Source organism: Podarcis cretensis (assembly GCF_951804945.1).
Source record: "Podarcis cretensis genome assembly, chromosome: 5".
In the NCBI taxonomy this organism is placed as follows: Eukaryota; Metazoa; Chordata; class Lepidosauria; order Squamata; family Lacertidae; genus Podarcis; species Podarcis cretensis.
The window spans coordinates 25,657,378-25,675,561 of NC_137174.1; the positions used below are offsets into that span (position 1 = coordinate 25,657,378).

The 18,184-nt window shown below is 42.6% G+C and overlaps 1 protein-coding gene across 2 annotated transcripts in view; it reads right to left on the minus strand.

Moving 5' to 3' along the window:
* Positions 1-17,428, minus strand: part of LOC307215938 (uncharacterized protein) — a 31,044-nt gene extending 13,616 nt beyond the window's left edge. Inside the window, exons 1-2 of one of the 2 annotated variants that reach the window (XM_079975782.1) lie at positions 16,908-17,428; positions 15,977-16,031 (exon numbers count right to left, since the gene is read on the minus strand). In XM_079975782.1, coding sequence (XP_079831908.1) covers positions 15,977-16,031; positions 16,908-17,035 — 183 coding nt within the window. In that variant the 5' untranslated portion in view covers positions 17,036-17,428. Of the gene's footprint in view, positions 1-12,490; positions 13,383-15,976; positions 16,065-16,907 lie in introns of those variants that run through there. The other variant, XR_013838746.1, reaches the window with a different exon arrangement.
* Positions 17,429-18,184: the final 756 nt, after the last annotated feature.

Genomic DNA, 18,184 nt, shown 5'->3' on the forward strand with positions numbered 1-18,184 from the left:
AATGAGATAAATGCTGACTGTATGCAGCATGGCTTTGCCAAAAAGACCTTGGGTTTGGCATCCTCTCCAGCATGTACAGTAATTGGACTCCATGAGGACATAGCATATGTTCTTTCTGAAAGGAAAGTGCTCCCGTTTAACAAGTTTTGAATTCCAAAATAAAGCATGCAGATAGTGTGGGGTCGTTCTGCCAACTTGAAGAATTGATTCAAACTTCACAATGTCTTAGTCTAATTGGAAGATATCCTGTTCAATAATACTAGCACATTTTCATACTCCTGGATTTTCAGTTTACTTCTGACTGCTTTCTACGGAACATCCCGCAGACCTGAATATTGCACCCTTCTCAGCTAAGTTAGGTTCTTTCTTAGGGCCAGTGCAAATCCTTTCAAACAAAGCAACTGAAAGTCGTCAGGTTATTGTGCAAATTCCATTCTGCACAACTGTCAAATTGGGGTGCTTCAACTAACTGCAGACTCCATGTCAACGCCATGTCTGCTGGCAGCCACAATGATTCAAAGCTATGTCAGGATGACATTTTTCACACAAATTCCCCAAACCGGGTAGGGAATAAAGAACTACAGCTGTTTTAAAAAATGGACCAAAGGGTCATAATTCAGCACAGAGTAAAGTAAATTGTGGTTTAGTTCAGAAGGATGAGAAGCTAGTGAAGTAGGCAGTGCTTGCCATGTCTCCCTATGTTGCAGATAGAATGATTGCTGCTAGGTGACACCTGAAGGATGGAAATTGTCTTTCAGCAGAACTAAGGGAATAGTTCTGCTTCATGTTCTTAGTGAGGTTGTTCATTTTATTTACTATTTTTTTTATTAGGTTACTATACCGCACATCATCACAAGATCACAGGGCAGTTCACAGGATAACTATATAATAAAATGTAAGAATGTCATCACGCTGCAGTCTGTGTGGCTACTGATTGGTGGCTATGTCACTGCAATATGACAACAGAACAGCAGGTAGATTGTCCAAGCAGGCAAGTAGCAGGCGGCCCAAGTGAGCTGCAGAGGAACAGCCAGGCCAGGCTAGGCCAGCTCCTCAGCAACTGGCCTGTTCTGCTTCTACTGCCCACCTCAAACCAATGCTTCAATTTCAGCAGCACTGGAGACTGATGAAGAGAAAAGTTGCAGCAGAGCAGGACAGTTGCTGGGGAGATGTGGTCTGGACAAGCTATAAGGATGGCAAGGTTAAAGGGAGTGTGGTGGTTGGTGGTGGGGTAGAGCTGCTGAGGTGTAAGGGGAGGCGTGGGTAGGTTGGGTAAGGTGTAAAGGGAGAGAGGAATGGGGTTGAGCCAAGGGGGACAGAGGGGACATCAAACACAACAGGAATTGGGAACGGAATATACAGAACTGGGTGCAAATTATTGTATACATAATAAGAAAGGAACTAGTTGATGGTGACATCCAGTTGAACTGGCTTGCTTCTGTCAGATATTATCTAAATGTTCTCTCTGTGGTGTGTGATATGCAGTGGCTCATTCACACATGCAAGTCACCATCTGATGCTTCAGTCATAAGGCACCGAACATGCAAGCACGAATCATTCCACAACAGATTTAGATTTTCAGACCTGAGTTGGGCAAAAATCCCCTCATAAGCGTGAATAATGGCTCCATCTTCTCCTATAAATGTGCAACTTTGGCTTTGGGATACGTTTGCCACAGGTGAGATTTCCTTGGCAGTCGTGCACAGTTAACATTTAGAGGCCAAGAAATGTACCCATTCTGGACAGCTGTCTAAATATTTCAAAGCTGGAACACGTTCAGAATGAATACCAGCAGTGACCCAGGAGGCAGTCCGCTTGCGGAATTAGTTTATAAATCAGTAGCGTGGCTATGTTAACTAGGACTGGAGACAACAGCTGAAGTCACTTCAGCGTCAGCAAACTTTTTGCAAACCCAGGGGGTTCCAGGAATCATGTTGATATGGGGATTTAATGAAGTAGGTAAACAGGCAAGCTTGTAGCCATCTAGAGTGGGGCAAAAGAATGGGGTTCAAAATATAACCATTCAGGCTTCTGCATTTGCCAAGTTAGCAGTAGGCCTCCGGCACCACTCCAGTGACATCTTAGCGACATTTTAGGGTCATTTCTGAGTTTGAAGACATGTGCTTGTGCACAATCACACACCAATCGGACACGTGTAAATTGGTTGTCGCCTGTATTGTCTCAGATTTCTTCCAGAAGACTAAAGAGGTACCGTAGCTCACTGGAAGAATACATGATTTGCACTATCACAAAATGCATCTGGATTGTTCCAAAGGATTTCAGGTAATAAGCGTGGGAATGAACTGAAACGCTGGAGAGCTGCAGCCAACACAGACATTTCTGCTCCATATTGACAAATAGTCTGATTAAATTGGGGACGGGGGACAGCACAAGAGGTGACTCCCTATGTGCATATAGGGGACTTCAATTTTATCCTGACGACAAACAAGTGAGGTAGGTTAGACCTGGTAGCAACAAGTGACCCATAGTTACCCAATTAGTTCCACATTTAAATGGTGATATTAATTGTTGTTGTTGTTTACTGCATTTATGAATTGCCCTTCCACAAAAAAGAAGTCCAGCCCAATGTATAACAAAGGATAAAAAAACCCCAATTGCATCGGTGATTAAAACAAATGCAAAACTGAAATATTCATAAAGTAACAGTCATTAAAAATACAAATCCACACACTGCTGATCAGGGCAAACATTACCATATCAGACTGAAAAAGTCCTGAGCAAACAGAAACGTCTTTAGCTGACATATAAATCCCAGCAACGAAGGAGGCAAATGCAACTCCAGGAGGAGATCATTCCAGATTGTTGTGGGGGTTTTGTGGGGGGTGGGTGGGTGTGATTTTGCTGTAAATATCAGGACTACAAAACACTGATGATTAAGCAAGGGAGGGCTGCTTTTTTGGCTTTGCGCATTTCTATTTTTCTTCACGTGATCTGTAAATGGGAATATATTTTACTACCTTGCTTTTCCTCCCAGGAGCTCACGGTTGCCTGCATTTCCCTCTCCTCCCTGCTTTTCTCAACCTTTGCAACAGCCCTTGAGATAGGCTAGGATAACTTAATATGTACAGAAGCAGCAGTGCTTGCTTACAGACTGAGGGAAGGGGTGACGATGATGCAGGGGGATCCATCCACTTATACAACAACAACAACAACAACAACAACAACAACAACAGCAACAGTTTTTTATTTATACCCTGCCCATCTGGCTGCATATCCCCAGCCACTCTGGGTGTCTCCCAACAGAATAAGAATAAGCGATAATACATCAAACATTAAAAACTTCCCTAAACAGGGCTGCCTTCAGATGTCTTCTAAAAGTCAGATAGTGTTTATTTCCTTGACATCTGATGGGAGGGCATTCCACAGGGTGGGCGCCACTACCAAGAAGGCCCTCTGCCTGCTACCCTATAGCTTAACTTCTTGCAGTGAGGGACCCATCAGAAGGCCCTCGGAGCTGAACACAAGGCTCTTCTTATGTTCTTAGTGTACTGGGCCCAGGAAATCCTGCTGGCATACCTGAAAGCTTAGAGCTTCTTCAAAGCGAATAGATATATATAGTTTTATGTGCATTTGGTTCCTATTCTTAATTTATATTAACAGGAGTAAGGAGAAAGTGAGGCTGCCACTGGCACAGACTTCATTATGAAAAGACTCTCTTATCGTAAAGTTTGGTTTTGATTTATTCTATTTCTGTGTTGCTTTTCATTCAAATGAATCCCAAAGTGGCTTACAAACAATAAATAGCAACAACATGATAGAACATAAGAGAACATCACAAATACAGCACAAATCACATACAACACATTTAAGAACATCAGCATAAGCAAAAAAATACATTACAATACAGTGTTTGAGGTTTTAGTACTTCTGTGATTGTGACAACCAGGATCAGACTTTGTATTGAAAGGGCATTTTGAAATTTTATGGACTGGGAGAAATGCTAAGTTTTGAATGTGACTGATAAGAAACAGCCTTGGGGAAATTTCATTGTTGTGTTGCTGTTGTTTTCAAAAGTATAGGCAGCCACCTGTTTCTGCATGTTCAATGTGTGCGCAACTGTGTATGCACATTTAGGAAGTTCAAAAGTGGGTGGATAAACAGGTTCCAATTTGTACATTCAGTGATTTTTTCCTAAAAATAATAATAATGTTTAGGGGTACTCTCATTTTCCTACTCAAATTGAAATAATGCCCCTCTTAGGCCCAACTTAGTTTCACAAAAGGTTTAGGGGTGTGCGTACCCCTGCATTCTGCCAGAAAAAAGCACTGTGTACATTAACCCAGGAAGTGTGGATCAGCTCAGTTCATATCAGAATTAGCAAAGGAGCAAAATGCTCAAGCATCCCTATTATCACATGATTGATTAGGTAGTGACTCTGCTGCAAATGACTCATACAGACTCATATTGCACTGTTATATCAAGCTTGATTCGTTCCAAATGAGAAGTTGCATTTTCCTATCAAGCCTGATTGGTTCCAAATAATAATCATTTGATGGCAAGATAATCACTTGATGTTGAAAGCATGACAAGTGATATATTTATGAGTACTGTAAACAGATGTCACGAAGAGTTCCATAGGCCTCTCTTTTCACAATGCATCCCACAAAGCTTCTTCCAGAACATGCTGCTGCTTGGAAGAAGAGGGAATCAACCTATCACCAGGGTGAATGTGAATAGCAGTGGGTCACATTGGCTTTAAATGAGGTACAATTTCCATCACCAAATCTGTGGTTTCTTCCTATGGTGTAATTGGAGGCTATATAGACACCCTTTGTGATGATGCTCACATTTGCCTCAGCTCCCATCTTGCATCTGCTAGAGACTTAAATGAGATGCCTTTGAAAATTCAGAGTCAGACTTAAATTGTGACAAAGTTGTCTAAGGACAAATAGGAAAGTTTCCCTGCTTTGTTCCCACAGCGGGGCAAGTGCATCTATTACATATGAAGAAACCTCTATGATGCTATAACATTGTTTGCCCCCATAAGGAAAAGCAGGCAGTGCCTCTGCTCAGGGTCCCCAGACTCTGCATTTATTCTTGAAATGACAGCACTTTTCTGGATCACTGGACTCTGCAGCTCATAGCAGGTTAGTTCTGGGCTGTTGGGTCGCCCTTCGCAGCTGCCACTGAGTGGCTTTCCTTTGACTTGCACCAACTGCTGAGCTGGTATCGCTAAAGCAGAAACCTGTTTCAAGCACAGCGGACGCAAGACAAGCTCAACAGCTGGAGGATATGTGCATAAATGGATCTTGTAAGCAGCAATGAAGTCTCCTGCCGGGTTGATTACCTAATAAGTCCTTCAGAAGGAATTCAGAAGCCACGGAGAAAATTGACTTAATATTGGAATACTCACCACCTCATCATTTGCCAATCAGCACCCTCTATTACCCAGAATTCTAAAACATTCTTACCTTATGAGCCACCTTTCATCGGCCCAAATAGCTCATTCAGCATGACTTATCGCATAACCTATTTGGGGTCAACTATTCTTCAGAGTTTAAGCTGGGTAAACATTTCTGCATGATGTACAGATTCATGAAGTATAAGGTTACTAGTCATGGTGTCTATATACTACCTCCAAAATAAAAATAAAAACCCTGCCACTGAACACCAGTTGTTGGGGAACAGCAACAAGAGAGGGCTAAGGCACCTATATTCTTCTTGTGGCTTTCCCAGAGTCATTTGGCTATCTACTGTGGGGAACAGGACGCTGGACTAGGTAGGCCAATCATTTGATCCAGCAGGGCTCTTCATATGTCTTTATGGGAGTTTTTGGCCCAATCAGGATTGCATATGTTGACATCACTTTTATTGCTGAGCCTTTCAAATGGTAGCGGATCTGAGAGGAAGGAAAAAATGGAGGGCTTAACTTAGGACATTGCTTCTTCATCTCTGAAGATCTATGGATAGGGGATCTTTTTAGAGAGGGCAAGGTAGAATTATACACAACACACACACACAAACACACCATCTATATTTGTTTGGAACACACTGTTTTACTTTTTTGTTCTCCTACAAATGCCCTTCCTTGCTTCTTTTCACAACAGCCCAGTGAAATATATTACACCAAGAGTGCCAAGGTCATTACCTTCATGGGAGAGAGTGATTTTTGTAACAAATAAATGGACAAAGGGGCAGATCCTTCCCCCACTAACCTTTCCTTGAGCCCAAGCAGGCAAATGTCCCTGATCTGCATGGCTGAAATTGCTATTTATTATGAGAAAACAACCATAAATATTGTGCATAAAATGGTACATTATTTGAAGTTTCACTTTCAGTGAATCCTGCAGCAGGCCTACAGATGTTAACGAATCTCCTCAACACTTTCCAATCTATTATCTCTTCACTATTGGAATATAACATAGTGTTCATACCTATAAGGCTGAGGTATGGAAAACCTCCACGTCGATATGTTTTTATGAACCACTTTATAAATACACTAGGGGCTGTTGCCCCTGCTTCACTCATCAACCCACCTACCTGTCATCTGCCAAACCCCACCCCCTGTCCAATCACCTTCTTCCTCTTATACCTTGCCCAATTCCCCTTCCTCCTTACTGCTCACCTCAGCTCCCTTTTTCCTCATATCCCACCAATGCTCCACTCAGTGGCCGGGGTTACCCACTCTCTCACCAGTCTTACTCACCTGCCTGCTCACTCACAAGCTTCAGCTCTCTGTCCACCTGCCTCTATAGTCAGTCTCCACCTGTCTGCTCACTCACCAGTCTCAGCTGTTCCCCTTGGCTGCCTCTTTCTTCAATTCCCTCCTCCTTGTTTGTCAGCAGCCAAGTGAACTGCAGAGTGATGACATTCTTACATTTTTATGGTTACAGGTAGATATCTATCTGTCTTGTGAGTGAATTTATTCCTAAAATGGGATCTTTGAACTTTAGGTATTCTTAAAGGTGGCCTGGCTCTGTGCTTGTGTATTTGCCATTAGGACTTTCCCATGCATATTCAGAGCAATCTGAAATTTGCCAGTTTTAAATGAGAAAATCTATTCAGTCAATAATCACAGGGGATTCCTTCTCATTGGGGGACCATTGCCAAATGGTTCTGAACCCCTCTAGTGGTTACCTAAGCAGATGTGTGAGGCCAAAGGTCCTATCATTTAATAATGCAAGAAACAGTTCCAGCTTTCCCTTTCATAACTCTGGCCATCTCCAGAAAAAACACAAGAAGCTCACAATCAGGCCTCATGATGCTTGGCTCATGTGTATTCATTAAGTGTAAATAACAAGCCAGAGCCCTGCAGATGTCAGAGAAACTATTGGACATTTACAGAGCAAAGTCCTTGGATTCCAGTAAAGTCAAGGAGAATAAGCGTGCTCTGGCAACGGCCTACAGAGGGCTGCTCTAGAGTATTACTGCACAATGCAAATTAATAGCCATGCAGTGTAATTAATATTAAATACAGATGATTCTTGAATTAATTAGTAGCACTGTGGACAAGACCAGCATCAAGAACTGGTGAGGTTGGGCATCTGCTGAAAGCCAAGGTCATATCCAGGGGTCCACTGACAGGAACCCCCTGGTTTTCCTGGGAGAGCCAGTGTGGTGTAGTGGTTAAGAGCGGTAGACTCGTAATCTGGAGAACTGGGTTCACGTCTCCGCTCCTCCACATGCAGCTGCTGGGTGACCTTGGGCTAGTCACACTTCTCTGAAGTCTCTCAGCCCCACTCACCTCACAGAGTGTTTGTTGTGGGGGAGGAAGGGAAAGGAGAATGTTAGCCGCTTTGAGACTCCTTCGGGTAGTGAGAAAGCGGGATATCAAATCCAAACTCTTTTTTCTTAGAGATGAGGACTGAATGAGAGAGTATCTTTGAATAACTATCACCCAGTTGTGAATACCCTCTTCTTGATGGAGAAAGTCATGGCAGAGTGGTGGAGGCCATTTGGGTGGGTGGTTCCCATGTTTGGCGAATTGGCAAATTGGCGAATTGGCGAATTGGCGAATTGGATATTCTGTATGGGATTGCATGCCTTCTGAAGAAGCAAGTGTGTAGCTTGGGGGCAATTTTGGTTACATCTATCAATAGAGGCCCAAGTGTTCTCTGTTCTGAGACTGTAGTCCACAAGAGGAATAGAGAACAAAGAAAAATGATTAGTCAAGTCATACTTATTATGCACATAATTCAGACACCCAGAGTTTGGGGTACATTGGCAATGAACTGGGGATTTTTTTAAAGTGCAGAAATCATGTAGACTGTCAAATTAACGTTATACAGCAATTTAAAGACATGGTTTTAAATCCTTTGAACCAGTCAAGGGTGTTTAATGGTATGGCTGTTTATAGCTTCTAAATGCTAATTTTTAAAGAACTATATAAATATCCATTTTAATATTGAGATTTTTATTTAAGCAATTTTGTGCTCATGCACAGTGATTGATTAGTATTCATTTGGAGTTCATGCAAAGATAGCTGCAGAGACTAAAAATGGAGAAAAATTGGAATAGGTCTGACAATACAGATGTGCAGATATTTCTCTGCCATGTGTAGACTGAAGGCATGAAGGGCAAGTGACGCCACAAAACTCAACACCCATGTGCCTGCTTGGAACACCCTTGACAGCTGCCAGTTCCTGAGCAAGCACACCAGAATGATCTTGAGCCAGTCCCTATCTCTCACCCTAACCTACCTCACAGAGGTGACCAAAAACTCCATCCCCTATTAGGAAGGAGAAGGTGGTTCATGCCACCTTAAGCTCGTTGGTAGAAAGGTCTTATAATTTCCTATCCCCAATGTCTTATCAATGAGCATAATGCTTTTTTTAAACCCATAGTGCAGCATAGAATGAAGTGGGAGAACAGGAGCACTCTTGGGTTTCCCATGTGGCTTTCTGCATAGCCCCCGAGTCTGAAGACTCTGTTATTATTATCCGGAGGTCCATACTTAACCTGAAACTGTTCTTAACCTGAAGCACCACTTTAGCTAATGGGGCCTCCTGCTGCCGTGCCACTGGAGCACGATTTCTGTTCTCATCCTGAAGCAAAGTTCTTAACCTGAAGCACTATTTCTGGGTTAGCGGAGTCTGTAACCTGAAGCGTATGTAACCAGAGATACCACTGTATATACAATCCATTTTAAATCCACAATATGGGATTATTAAAATCCCCTGACTTCCCTCTACTTCCCCACCCTCCGGTTCCTTTGTTATATGTAATTCATGCATGTCCATAAAAGCTTTAATCGTTTTTCTTTCCAATTCTTGTACCTTGTCTATAATATTACATTTTTATAATATTACATTTTTTAAATCCTGCTCATGTATTAACTTGTATACATTGCCTTTTTATATATGCAATAAACATTTCCCATTCCTTCTTGAACTTATTGTCTTCATGATTTCTTATTCTCCCAATTAATTTAGCCATTTCCACATATTCCATTAATTTATTTTGCAGTCTTCTTTTGTGGGGACAACTTCTTCTTTCCAAGATTGTGCTAATAGTATTTGAGTGGCTGATGTTGCATACATAAACAATGCTTTATATTTTTTTGATAGATCCACTCCTGTAATACCTAATAAGAAGGCTTCTGGCTTTTTGACAAAGGTTATTTTCTGAACATTTTTAAAAATTCATTATATATCATTTCCCAATACCTTTTAACAACTTACTTTTCCACCACATATGATAATAAGTGCCCTCTGTTTCTTTACATCTCCAACATTTGTTATCTGTTGTTTTATACATTTGACTCTACCACCATTATTATGCAATCTCAGGTGCTCAGCTATGAAGCTCAGTGGATAACCTTGATCCAACTCAGTTTCCACTAGAGCCCTGTGCTCCTTGCAGAATGACTCTGTTTTAAACCTTTCTTTCATTTCAGGATTTTGGTCTCAGTGTTTTAGCTGAATCTGAGATGACCCCCTCTGTTTCATCTTTGTGTCCCACCAGACACCCAGCTTTCCTCTTCTCTGTTACTACATTCAGACACCTGTTTGTCCTAGGACTGCACTGAATGTTTGTCTGTTTCTCTGTATTTTGCAGTGCTTTTTAAACCCATTAATTTTCTGATTATGACTTCTTGGTTTTTCTGAGTGTGATTCCAGCTAATAGAAAATGTGATTTTATCCCAATGCCATGTAGCACATCATATTTGGCTGCATGTTGACATAATGAGAGCAAACGAAGCCAAGTTAGAGTAAGGCAATGTTTTCTGAACTGGTCAGATTGGAGATCATAGCCAATCAGGGATCATGTAAGGAACAAACAATGTCAACTAAAGGCAAACAAAAATTAATTCAGGGCAAAGCATCATGGAGAGGCAAAACATTTTATCTCTGAAAAATGGCCAAAATAACCTGCAACAAATTATCTGTTTATAATGTTCATGGAAAGCCCTCTCCCCAATATCCCCCATGCTTTAGACACATCATTTCATCCTAGCTTTTGTTAACTGACCCTTCTTGTCTTCTCTCTCTCTCTCCCTCCCTCTCTCTCCTTCCTTCTCTTTGCTCCCTGATGTGTCCTAACCTTAATTACACTGTAATCCTCCAGGCTTGGCCTATCGTATTTTTTAATCAATGTACAGTACCTCACAGCTTTATAGGGGACAATAATAATTAAGTATTAATGTTATTATCATCACTGTGCAGAACTTGCAGGCCAGTCACAAATCAGCATCGCGTATCTGACATTCAGCTAACCAGCCCATTCATCACAGCACAAGCACTGCTTTAGACGGTTGTGAAGTTACCAACAAACTGCTGAATAAAATCTCGCAAGTGGGAGAAATAGTGGAAGAAAGTATTGTGTTTGCTCCCCAATTCCATATTTCATTTGGAGCAAAATTGTTAAGATGGATGCAAGCTTCTATATAGCCGACGTTGCAAAATGCGTTCTTTATGGAGTTAACCTTGATTTGTGTAGAAGACATGTGTGGTGGAGAATTAGACCTGGGAAGCTTGGTTTTTGCAGAACATCTACAGAGCAGTGTGGCGAGGAAGACTTGGAAGGGACAAGTGGCTGGAGATGGAAAGGCAGTAGTGGAGGGCAGGGAGGAGCAGAAGCACTTACCTAACCTCCCACCACCACAATCACTGTGCTTACCAGAGGGGAAGGGCAAGGCTAAGTGGAGACTTAAGTTGGCTAAAAGGGGCCCACTTAGCCAACTTAGCCCACTTAGCCCAATAAGCCAACTTAGCCAGCTTAAGTCTCCACTAAGGCTAAGCTGGCTATGTGGGGACTTAAGTCCCCATTTAGCCCACTTAAGCCCCCACTTACGGCCCCCAGGTTGAGTGTTAATTGCTCCCTTTGGGGGCAGCAGCACAGAAAGTGGGGTTTGTGGTACGAAATGCCACCAAATCAGTGCACCACTTGGGCACTGGTTTGGAGTCAATCGGACAAGGTTGGGTTTTTGGCTTTTATTTGTGACCCTGGTTTGAGTGGCAATTAGTTTGGGGGGGGTGACACAAAATGTGGGGTTTGCAGCACAAAATGGCACAAAAGTAGCACTAACCTTTGGCATCCGTTTGGGGGGTATCTGGAATTTTGGGGTCACACATTAAGTGAGTATATCACTGCACATTTGCGAGACGGTGCTTGATCAAAGATCCTTTGCTGTATTTTGCCTTCACAAAGTAAAACTGGGTTTACGATATTGTTTCAACTCTTCCCTTAGCAATAGACATTTCTCTTTCCTTTCTGTTCCTCCTTCCTGCTCAGAAGACCTGCTGCTTACAAGAGGCAGGAGCAGGGACCAATCCTTTGTCTTAATTCCCACTGGAGACATTTATAAACAAAACTAACTAGAACGGCATTAGCCAGAAACCTTGTACACGAGAGCGGAATGTGTCAGACTTCAATTGATCCCTGCTGGACTCATTTAAATCTCACTGAAGAAGATGCTTGTGTTATCTTAATCCGCTGTTTGGGGTTGATTGTACGGCATTGTCGAAGCAAGCATAGCCTTTAGGAGCACTGCTAATTACCTCCTTTGGGAAAGGATGTCCCAGTCTCAATACACATTCAAAAAATATTTGTGCTTTTCAGCATGGCACAGTCACCATGCCAAAATCTGATGTTTTGTCAATGTCAATAAGAATTTAACAGTAGACTTATATTGGAGTCAATATTGCACCCTTCGTATTTTAAATGGCCTACACTTAATGTGATGTCTCTTATCCGTAACTGCTACTCCTTGTTGTTTAATCGCTTAGTCGTGTCCGGCTCTTCATGACCCCATGGACCAGAGCACGCCAGGCACTCCTGTCTTCCACTGCCTCCCGCAGTTTGGTCAAACTCAAGTTCGTAGCTTTGAGAACACTGTCCAACCATCTCGTCCTCTGTCGTCCCCTTCTCCTTGTGCCCTCAATCTTTCCCAACATCAGGGTCTTTTCCAGGGAGTCTTCTCTTTTCGTGAGGTGGCCATAGTATTGGAGTCTCAGCTTCAGGATCTGTCCTTCCAGTGAGCACTCAGGGCTGATTTCCTTCAGAATGGATAGGTTTGATCGTCTTGCAGTCCACGGGACTCTCAAGAGTCTCCTCCACCACCATAATTCAAAAGCATCAATTCTTTGGAGATCAGCCTTCTTATGGTCCAGCTCTCACTTCCATACATCACTACTGGGAAAATGTTAGAACAGGCTAAAACGATACCTTTCATCAACCAAGTTCCCAATTACAAGCTATGTCTCAACACCAAAACCAGAAGGTGCCAAGGCTGTGGAGGAAGAGGTTGCTGAATTGAATGCCATATTGGAGATGTGATATGTAAATAATCCTTCAATGATGCAAATGAGTATTGGTGGTGTGCAGGCAGTGGTCTGAGCACAGCTGCATCTTATTTATACAGGCGAGGGGTTTGAAGGCTCCTGGTGCCTTATACCACTTGGCAACTTCAGAATCTGCCATTTGAAGCACCCCCTACTAGCCAGCTGCTTTGGGGGCACTAAGTGAGTGGATAGCTGGCAAGTCGGTTCCTCTTTTCCTCAATCTGCTATGGTGGTTTCAGAGAACTGGACACTTTGTGCTGGCTGCCAAATCTCCTAGCTCTTGTGTTTATACATGCTGATGTCTTCGCAAGTGCTTCATTGTCACCAAACTGTGAGTGACAACATGTTCTGTTGAGAAACTCACGGAACCAGGTGTTCAAATAATCTTACAATCATAGACCACAGTGCAGCATGGACGTTCTCTGTGCATTTCCCTATGTGGTCTGGAAGAGAAACTGGCACGTCCTTTGTAGATAGGAGGGATACCACAAAGCATGCCGTTGTCGCTCAGATCTTCCATTTCCTTTTGCGCCTGTGCTGCTTCCTTGAAAGCAAATGTCATCTGCTCAGCAGGTAAATCAGAGTGCAAGAGTTTCGCCCTCTGGCCCCAGCTGAGTCACTCAGAGTGCTTACCTAAATCTAGAAAGCAAAGGTCACTGCACTTACTTTATCAAAGATGCACAGAGCTTTCCAATGAAGTATCACCACAGCCGCTTTCACCTTGTCACCTTATTGGTCAACGTACACACAATACTGATCAGAGTTATGGAGATAGCACCCATGGAAAACTGCAGCATTTTTGCATTCAGAAGGCTGCAAATGAATGCATTCAAAAAGATAAATTTGATGCATACCATCCAACATTTCTCCGATGAAAACAGATGTCCTTGTCAGTTTGCATTTCTTAGTGCAGAAAGTATTGATCTGATGTGTAGAGATCTTTCTTATTCTAATTAATTCAAGAGGGTTCTGGAAGCTTCTCTGTGTGAAAGAAACAAGCAGAAAGTTCCTGATGTTTGGGTTATTCCTTTAGAGAAGATGAGTACAGCTGGCTTAAACTGGTTCTCTTATCTCTTCTGTCCAGGTCATGCGGACAATAAAAATAGGACAGAAGGACCCTGGGTTTCACTTTCACTTTCTATCTCTTTTCCTACCGGTGTGGTTTTCTGTATATAGTACAGTGGTACCTCGGGTTACATACACTTCAGGTTACATACACTTCAGGTTACAGACTCTGCTAACCCAGAAATAGTGCTTCAGGTTAAGAACTTTGCTTCAGGATGAGAACAGAAATTGTGCTCCAGCAGCGCAGCGGCAGCGGGAGGCCCCATTAGCTAAAGTGGTGCTTCAGGTTAAGAACAGTTTCAGGTTAAGTACAGACCTCCGGAACGAATTAAATACTTAACACGAGGTACCACTGTATTAAGGTTTAGTCTTACTATAAGTTACAGTAAGTTTAAGTTAAGTTTGCTGCAACTGGATTTCTTATGGACAGTGCCAATCCTGAATGTATTGGATTTGTAACCACTATTCTCATTTGCCTTCCATAGCAGTAAAGCTCTGCTGGATGAAATATTACGGTAATTGCCTCTGATCTATTTTTGGGAATCTTGCAATGTGTTTAAGTTTCTACTCTGCTAACTATACATTGGAATCTGCTCTGGATCAATATTGTGTAGAATTTCAATGACAGTCCTATAAGTTCATATTGGAGTATACTTAAGTAGGCCACTCTACATATGCAAAATCTATCCACCCCCCTTTCTCTCTTGCCCCTGGCTACCCATTTACGCTGGAGGTCAATTACAGTGGCTGCTTAATCAGAATGCCCTAGAATCATGTTGCCCAAAGAGCATTCCCTCCCTCCGTTCTTCTCAGCAGCCATGGTAGTTGAGTGGAGTGGTGTGGCAGCTGCTGCGGGCTCAAGGCCTTCTAAATATCAGAACCCTTGTCTGCGGTAGTCCGCTCCTCTGGTGATTTTTATCAGCGCCGGAGTTTCAGAGTGCTTCAGGCCATAGCGCAGAATGAATTTGTTCCAGCAGGAATTGAAATAAATCTTTTAATAAAGGCTTTAAGGAAAGCTTTTTGGAGATAGTGGGGCATGTGAGTATGCTGCTCTCCCATTGGGATTTGGTCATCACTTACAAAGAGCTGAGTTAAATGAGCACAGGCTGGGTATAGGTGTTAATGTTTCAGAGACCTAAAGCAGTATGATAGCAATCCTAATCCTGACTACAGGCTAGTGATGTCTTTCCTTGGCTTGATTCAAAATCGGACTCAGCAAAACCTGCTACTTATTTTTTTTTAAGGGGGTGGCTTGTTCCCTCTCCCCCGAGTTCAGTTGCAAATTTCGACTCATAGAATCATAGAATTGTAGAGTTTGAATGATGTCACAGAAAGTACAGTAGAGTCTGAATGCAGAGGGGACACCAAAACAGGGGAAATACAGTCGTACCTTGGAAGTTGAATGGAATCCATTCTGGAAGTCCGTTTGACTTGCAAAACGTTCGTAAACCAAATTGCAGCTTCTGATTGGCTGCAGGAAGCTCCTGCAGCCAATCAGAAGCCGCGGAAGCCCCATCAGACGTTTGGGTTCCAAAAGAACGTTCGCAAATCAGAACAATTACTTCTGGGTTTACGGCGTTCGGGAGACAAAATGTCTGAGTTCCTGGGCGTTCAGGATCTAAGGTACGACTGTACATCATTTTACAAAAGAGGATTTGCATAACATTTGCATAAGCTAATATGTATAGAATTTGAAATAATTGCTAAGACTGAAATAGAAATACAATGCATCTCATCATAGTGGGGAAGGCTGTGGCAACATTTGGACAGCAGCCTGAGCAGACATGCAGGTTACCTGTATGCCCAACAGTTGACAGGCAACTTCAAGGCTGCTATTCTCCATTCTTGTGGTTTTTTATCTTTAACAGGTCTTAGATAGGGCAGCTCTTCAAACAGAGGATGCCTTCAAAGAGAGGACAGTAAAGTAGGACACATGGCCACTCTGAACCAGCCTCTGTGATTCTCCCAACACTGAGATACCTTGTGCACTGCCTCATTTTCTTCCCAAAGTGTACTTATTGGTGGTGGCTGGGGGGGGGGGGCAACACTGGGGAAGGCGATGTCCTGCTAGAGGCCTCTGGGTGAAGTTGCAGCACACATGCACAAATTAAGCTTCACACTCTAAGTAGGCATGCCTTACTCATCCATTTCATACCCATTTCACATACCTGATTTAGATGGCCTGGATGTAGATCTTGCGATCTGCACAAGTTTCTCTCTCCCCTGCATATTTAAGGAACTAAGGTTAAATGACCTGATGAAGGGACGAAAAAAGAGGAATGAAACTCGGTCTCTCTCAGAGAGAGGCTGATAAAGTCAAAGGGTCACTCACACAGAAGTTGCAAGGAAATGAGTTATTGCTGCAAAATTTAAGTGCCAGGGTTGTTTCCCGCTGTGTTGGGAGATTGACAGGTCTCTATTTGGCCTGGGATTCCTTACATTTGTAGGTCCTCGGGGCCATTTTGGAGTGAATTTATCTCACCTCCACCAAGGCAGACATGGAAAGAGAGGGATAGAATTCATACACAAATCTATGCCGAGTGAATTATGATGTGGAAATGATCCAGCCATTTCATGCCCTTATAAGTCTGTATCTGCTATGTCTTATTACTAGAATGCATCAAAATAAAGCTGCTGGGGACTAATGCCCACATATGAATACAAAAAAGTTTTGAATAAGCCCATCTTTGTTTACATAAGTTGCGCTGCTGGCAGCATCTCCCCTAATACGCATAAGTTTATTTCAAGCATTGATTTTCTTTATTGCCAGATGAAACTGCTTCAATATTGCATTCAGATAGGGAGGGTGGATACAAAATGTCTCTAGAGCTGCTCTGAATAGCTGCCCGTTTTGATAATGGGGGTCAAACAGGGAATATTTATGCCAAACGTTTAGATCAGGAGTGGAGAACCATTTTCCAGACAAAGGGTTGGATTCCCTTCTGTGGGGCACATGCCAGTGGGGCCAATGGTGAATGTGAGCAGAGAAATGAATGCAAATGTTATCTTTATACAGTAGACTAGTTCCTACATAGACTAGAACACTTTCTCTATCCTCTTTTCAAGCAAGCAAGGCACATGGTCAGAATTCAAGGATACATTCCAGCCAGGCTAAAGCACTCAAGGAGAACACAACTTGGGTCAGTAAGGGGCCTGGCTTGAGGAAAGGGGGTATGGATGAGGAGGTGCAGCCTGGCAAAAGTCATAAGGGCTATACAGAGAGTCATGGAGCACTACATCTGTTAAGGATAATGGTTTAATTTCCTGAAATGGGAATGTTGCTTATACTGTATTAAATTGCTGTGTTTTTATAGCATGGGGTTTTTCCTTTGGCAGTAGCTAAGTCATGTGATTGGCTGGCTGTGAGTCACATGAGAAGGGCATTCCATTCTGTTGTGACTGTTATTCAAGTAACTGTCATTTTTAACTGTTTTCCTGTTCTCTCTGTGTATGCGAGGTAGAATGGCTGCTGAGAGAGGTTTCTCTGGATGCTGCTGAGGACAGTGTCTGTCAGTGTGGTCTGCCTGGGGTGAAGCAGACAGAGGAAGATCCCTAAATGTTAATAGGAAGAAACTTGTGCTCTCTATAAGTGAGTAAGCATGAGATTGTAGGTATGTTCTTCTCAGTTCTTTTGAATATAAAGAGTCTGGACATTTCATATCATCAATATATTGGGATCATTTCACCCCTTTGGGGGAATGTCCTCCTGCCCCCAAAGGATGATCCCACCCAACCAGAGATAACATGGTGAATGGAATGAGATCACAGTACTACATAACCAATCAGCTTTGACCATTGCTGAGGTGGAAGTCGGCAGCTGAGAGCAAGGTCAATCCAAATGAATGGACGAATATTTTAATGAGGAACATTCCCCACCAATCACCCTGTCAAAACAGGGGGAAACTGTCAAAATCATTTGCAAAAAAAAAAAAGCAAAAAAGCTGGGGTGTAGTTTTAACTCAGCCCCAGTTTTAACTAAAGAATTTTGCTGGCCGCTATCTTTTCTAAACTGAATCCCAAAGCATTGGTTCAAAGCGCTTATCTAACAGTTTCTTTTTTGTATAGTGGAAACTTTAATTATCTTCAGCTTAACTGTCTATTCATGAGAAAATACTTTCCCCCCCTCGCATAACTGAACCCTCCCTGACCTTTTTATCACATGCCCTGCACATTTCCCATTAGAAACACTTTCTGTGTTCATTGATGATGATAGGGGAGGAAGGAGAAGTGTTTCCCAGGTGTATATTAAGGCAAGCGTTGCTAAAAGCTGCACTGAGGGGATAGATGAGTATCAGGTGGAGGATTACAACACTTGAAAATACTGATTATGCCACTCTTTGTAAGATATGTGTTAAATCTCCTAGCTTTGCAGAGAT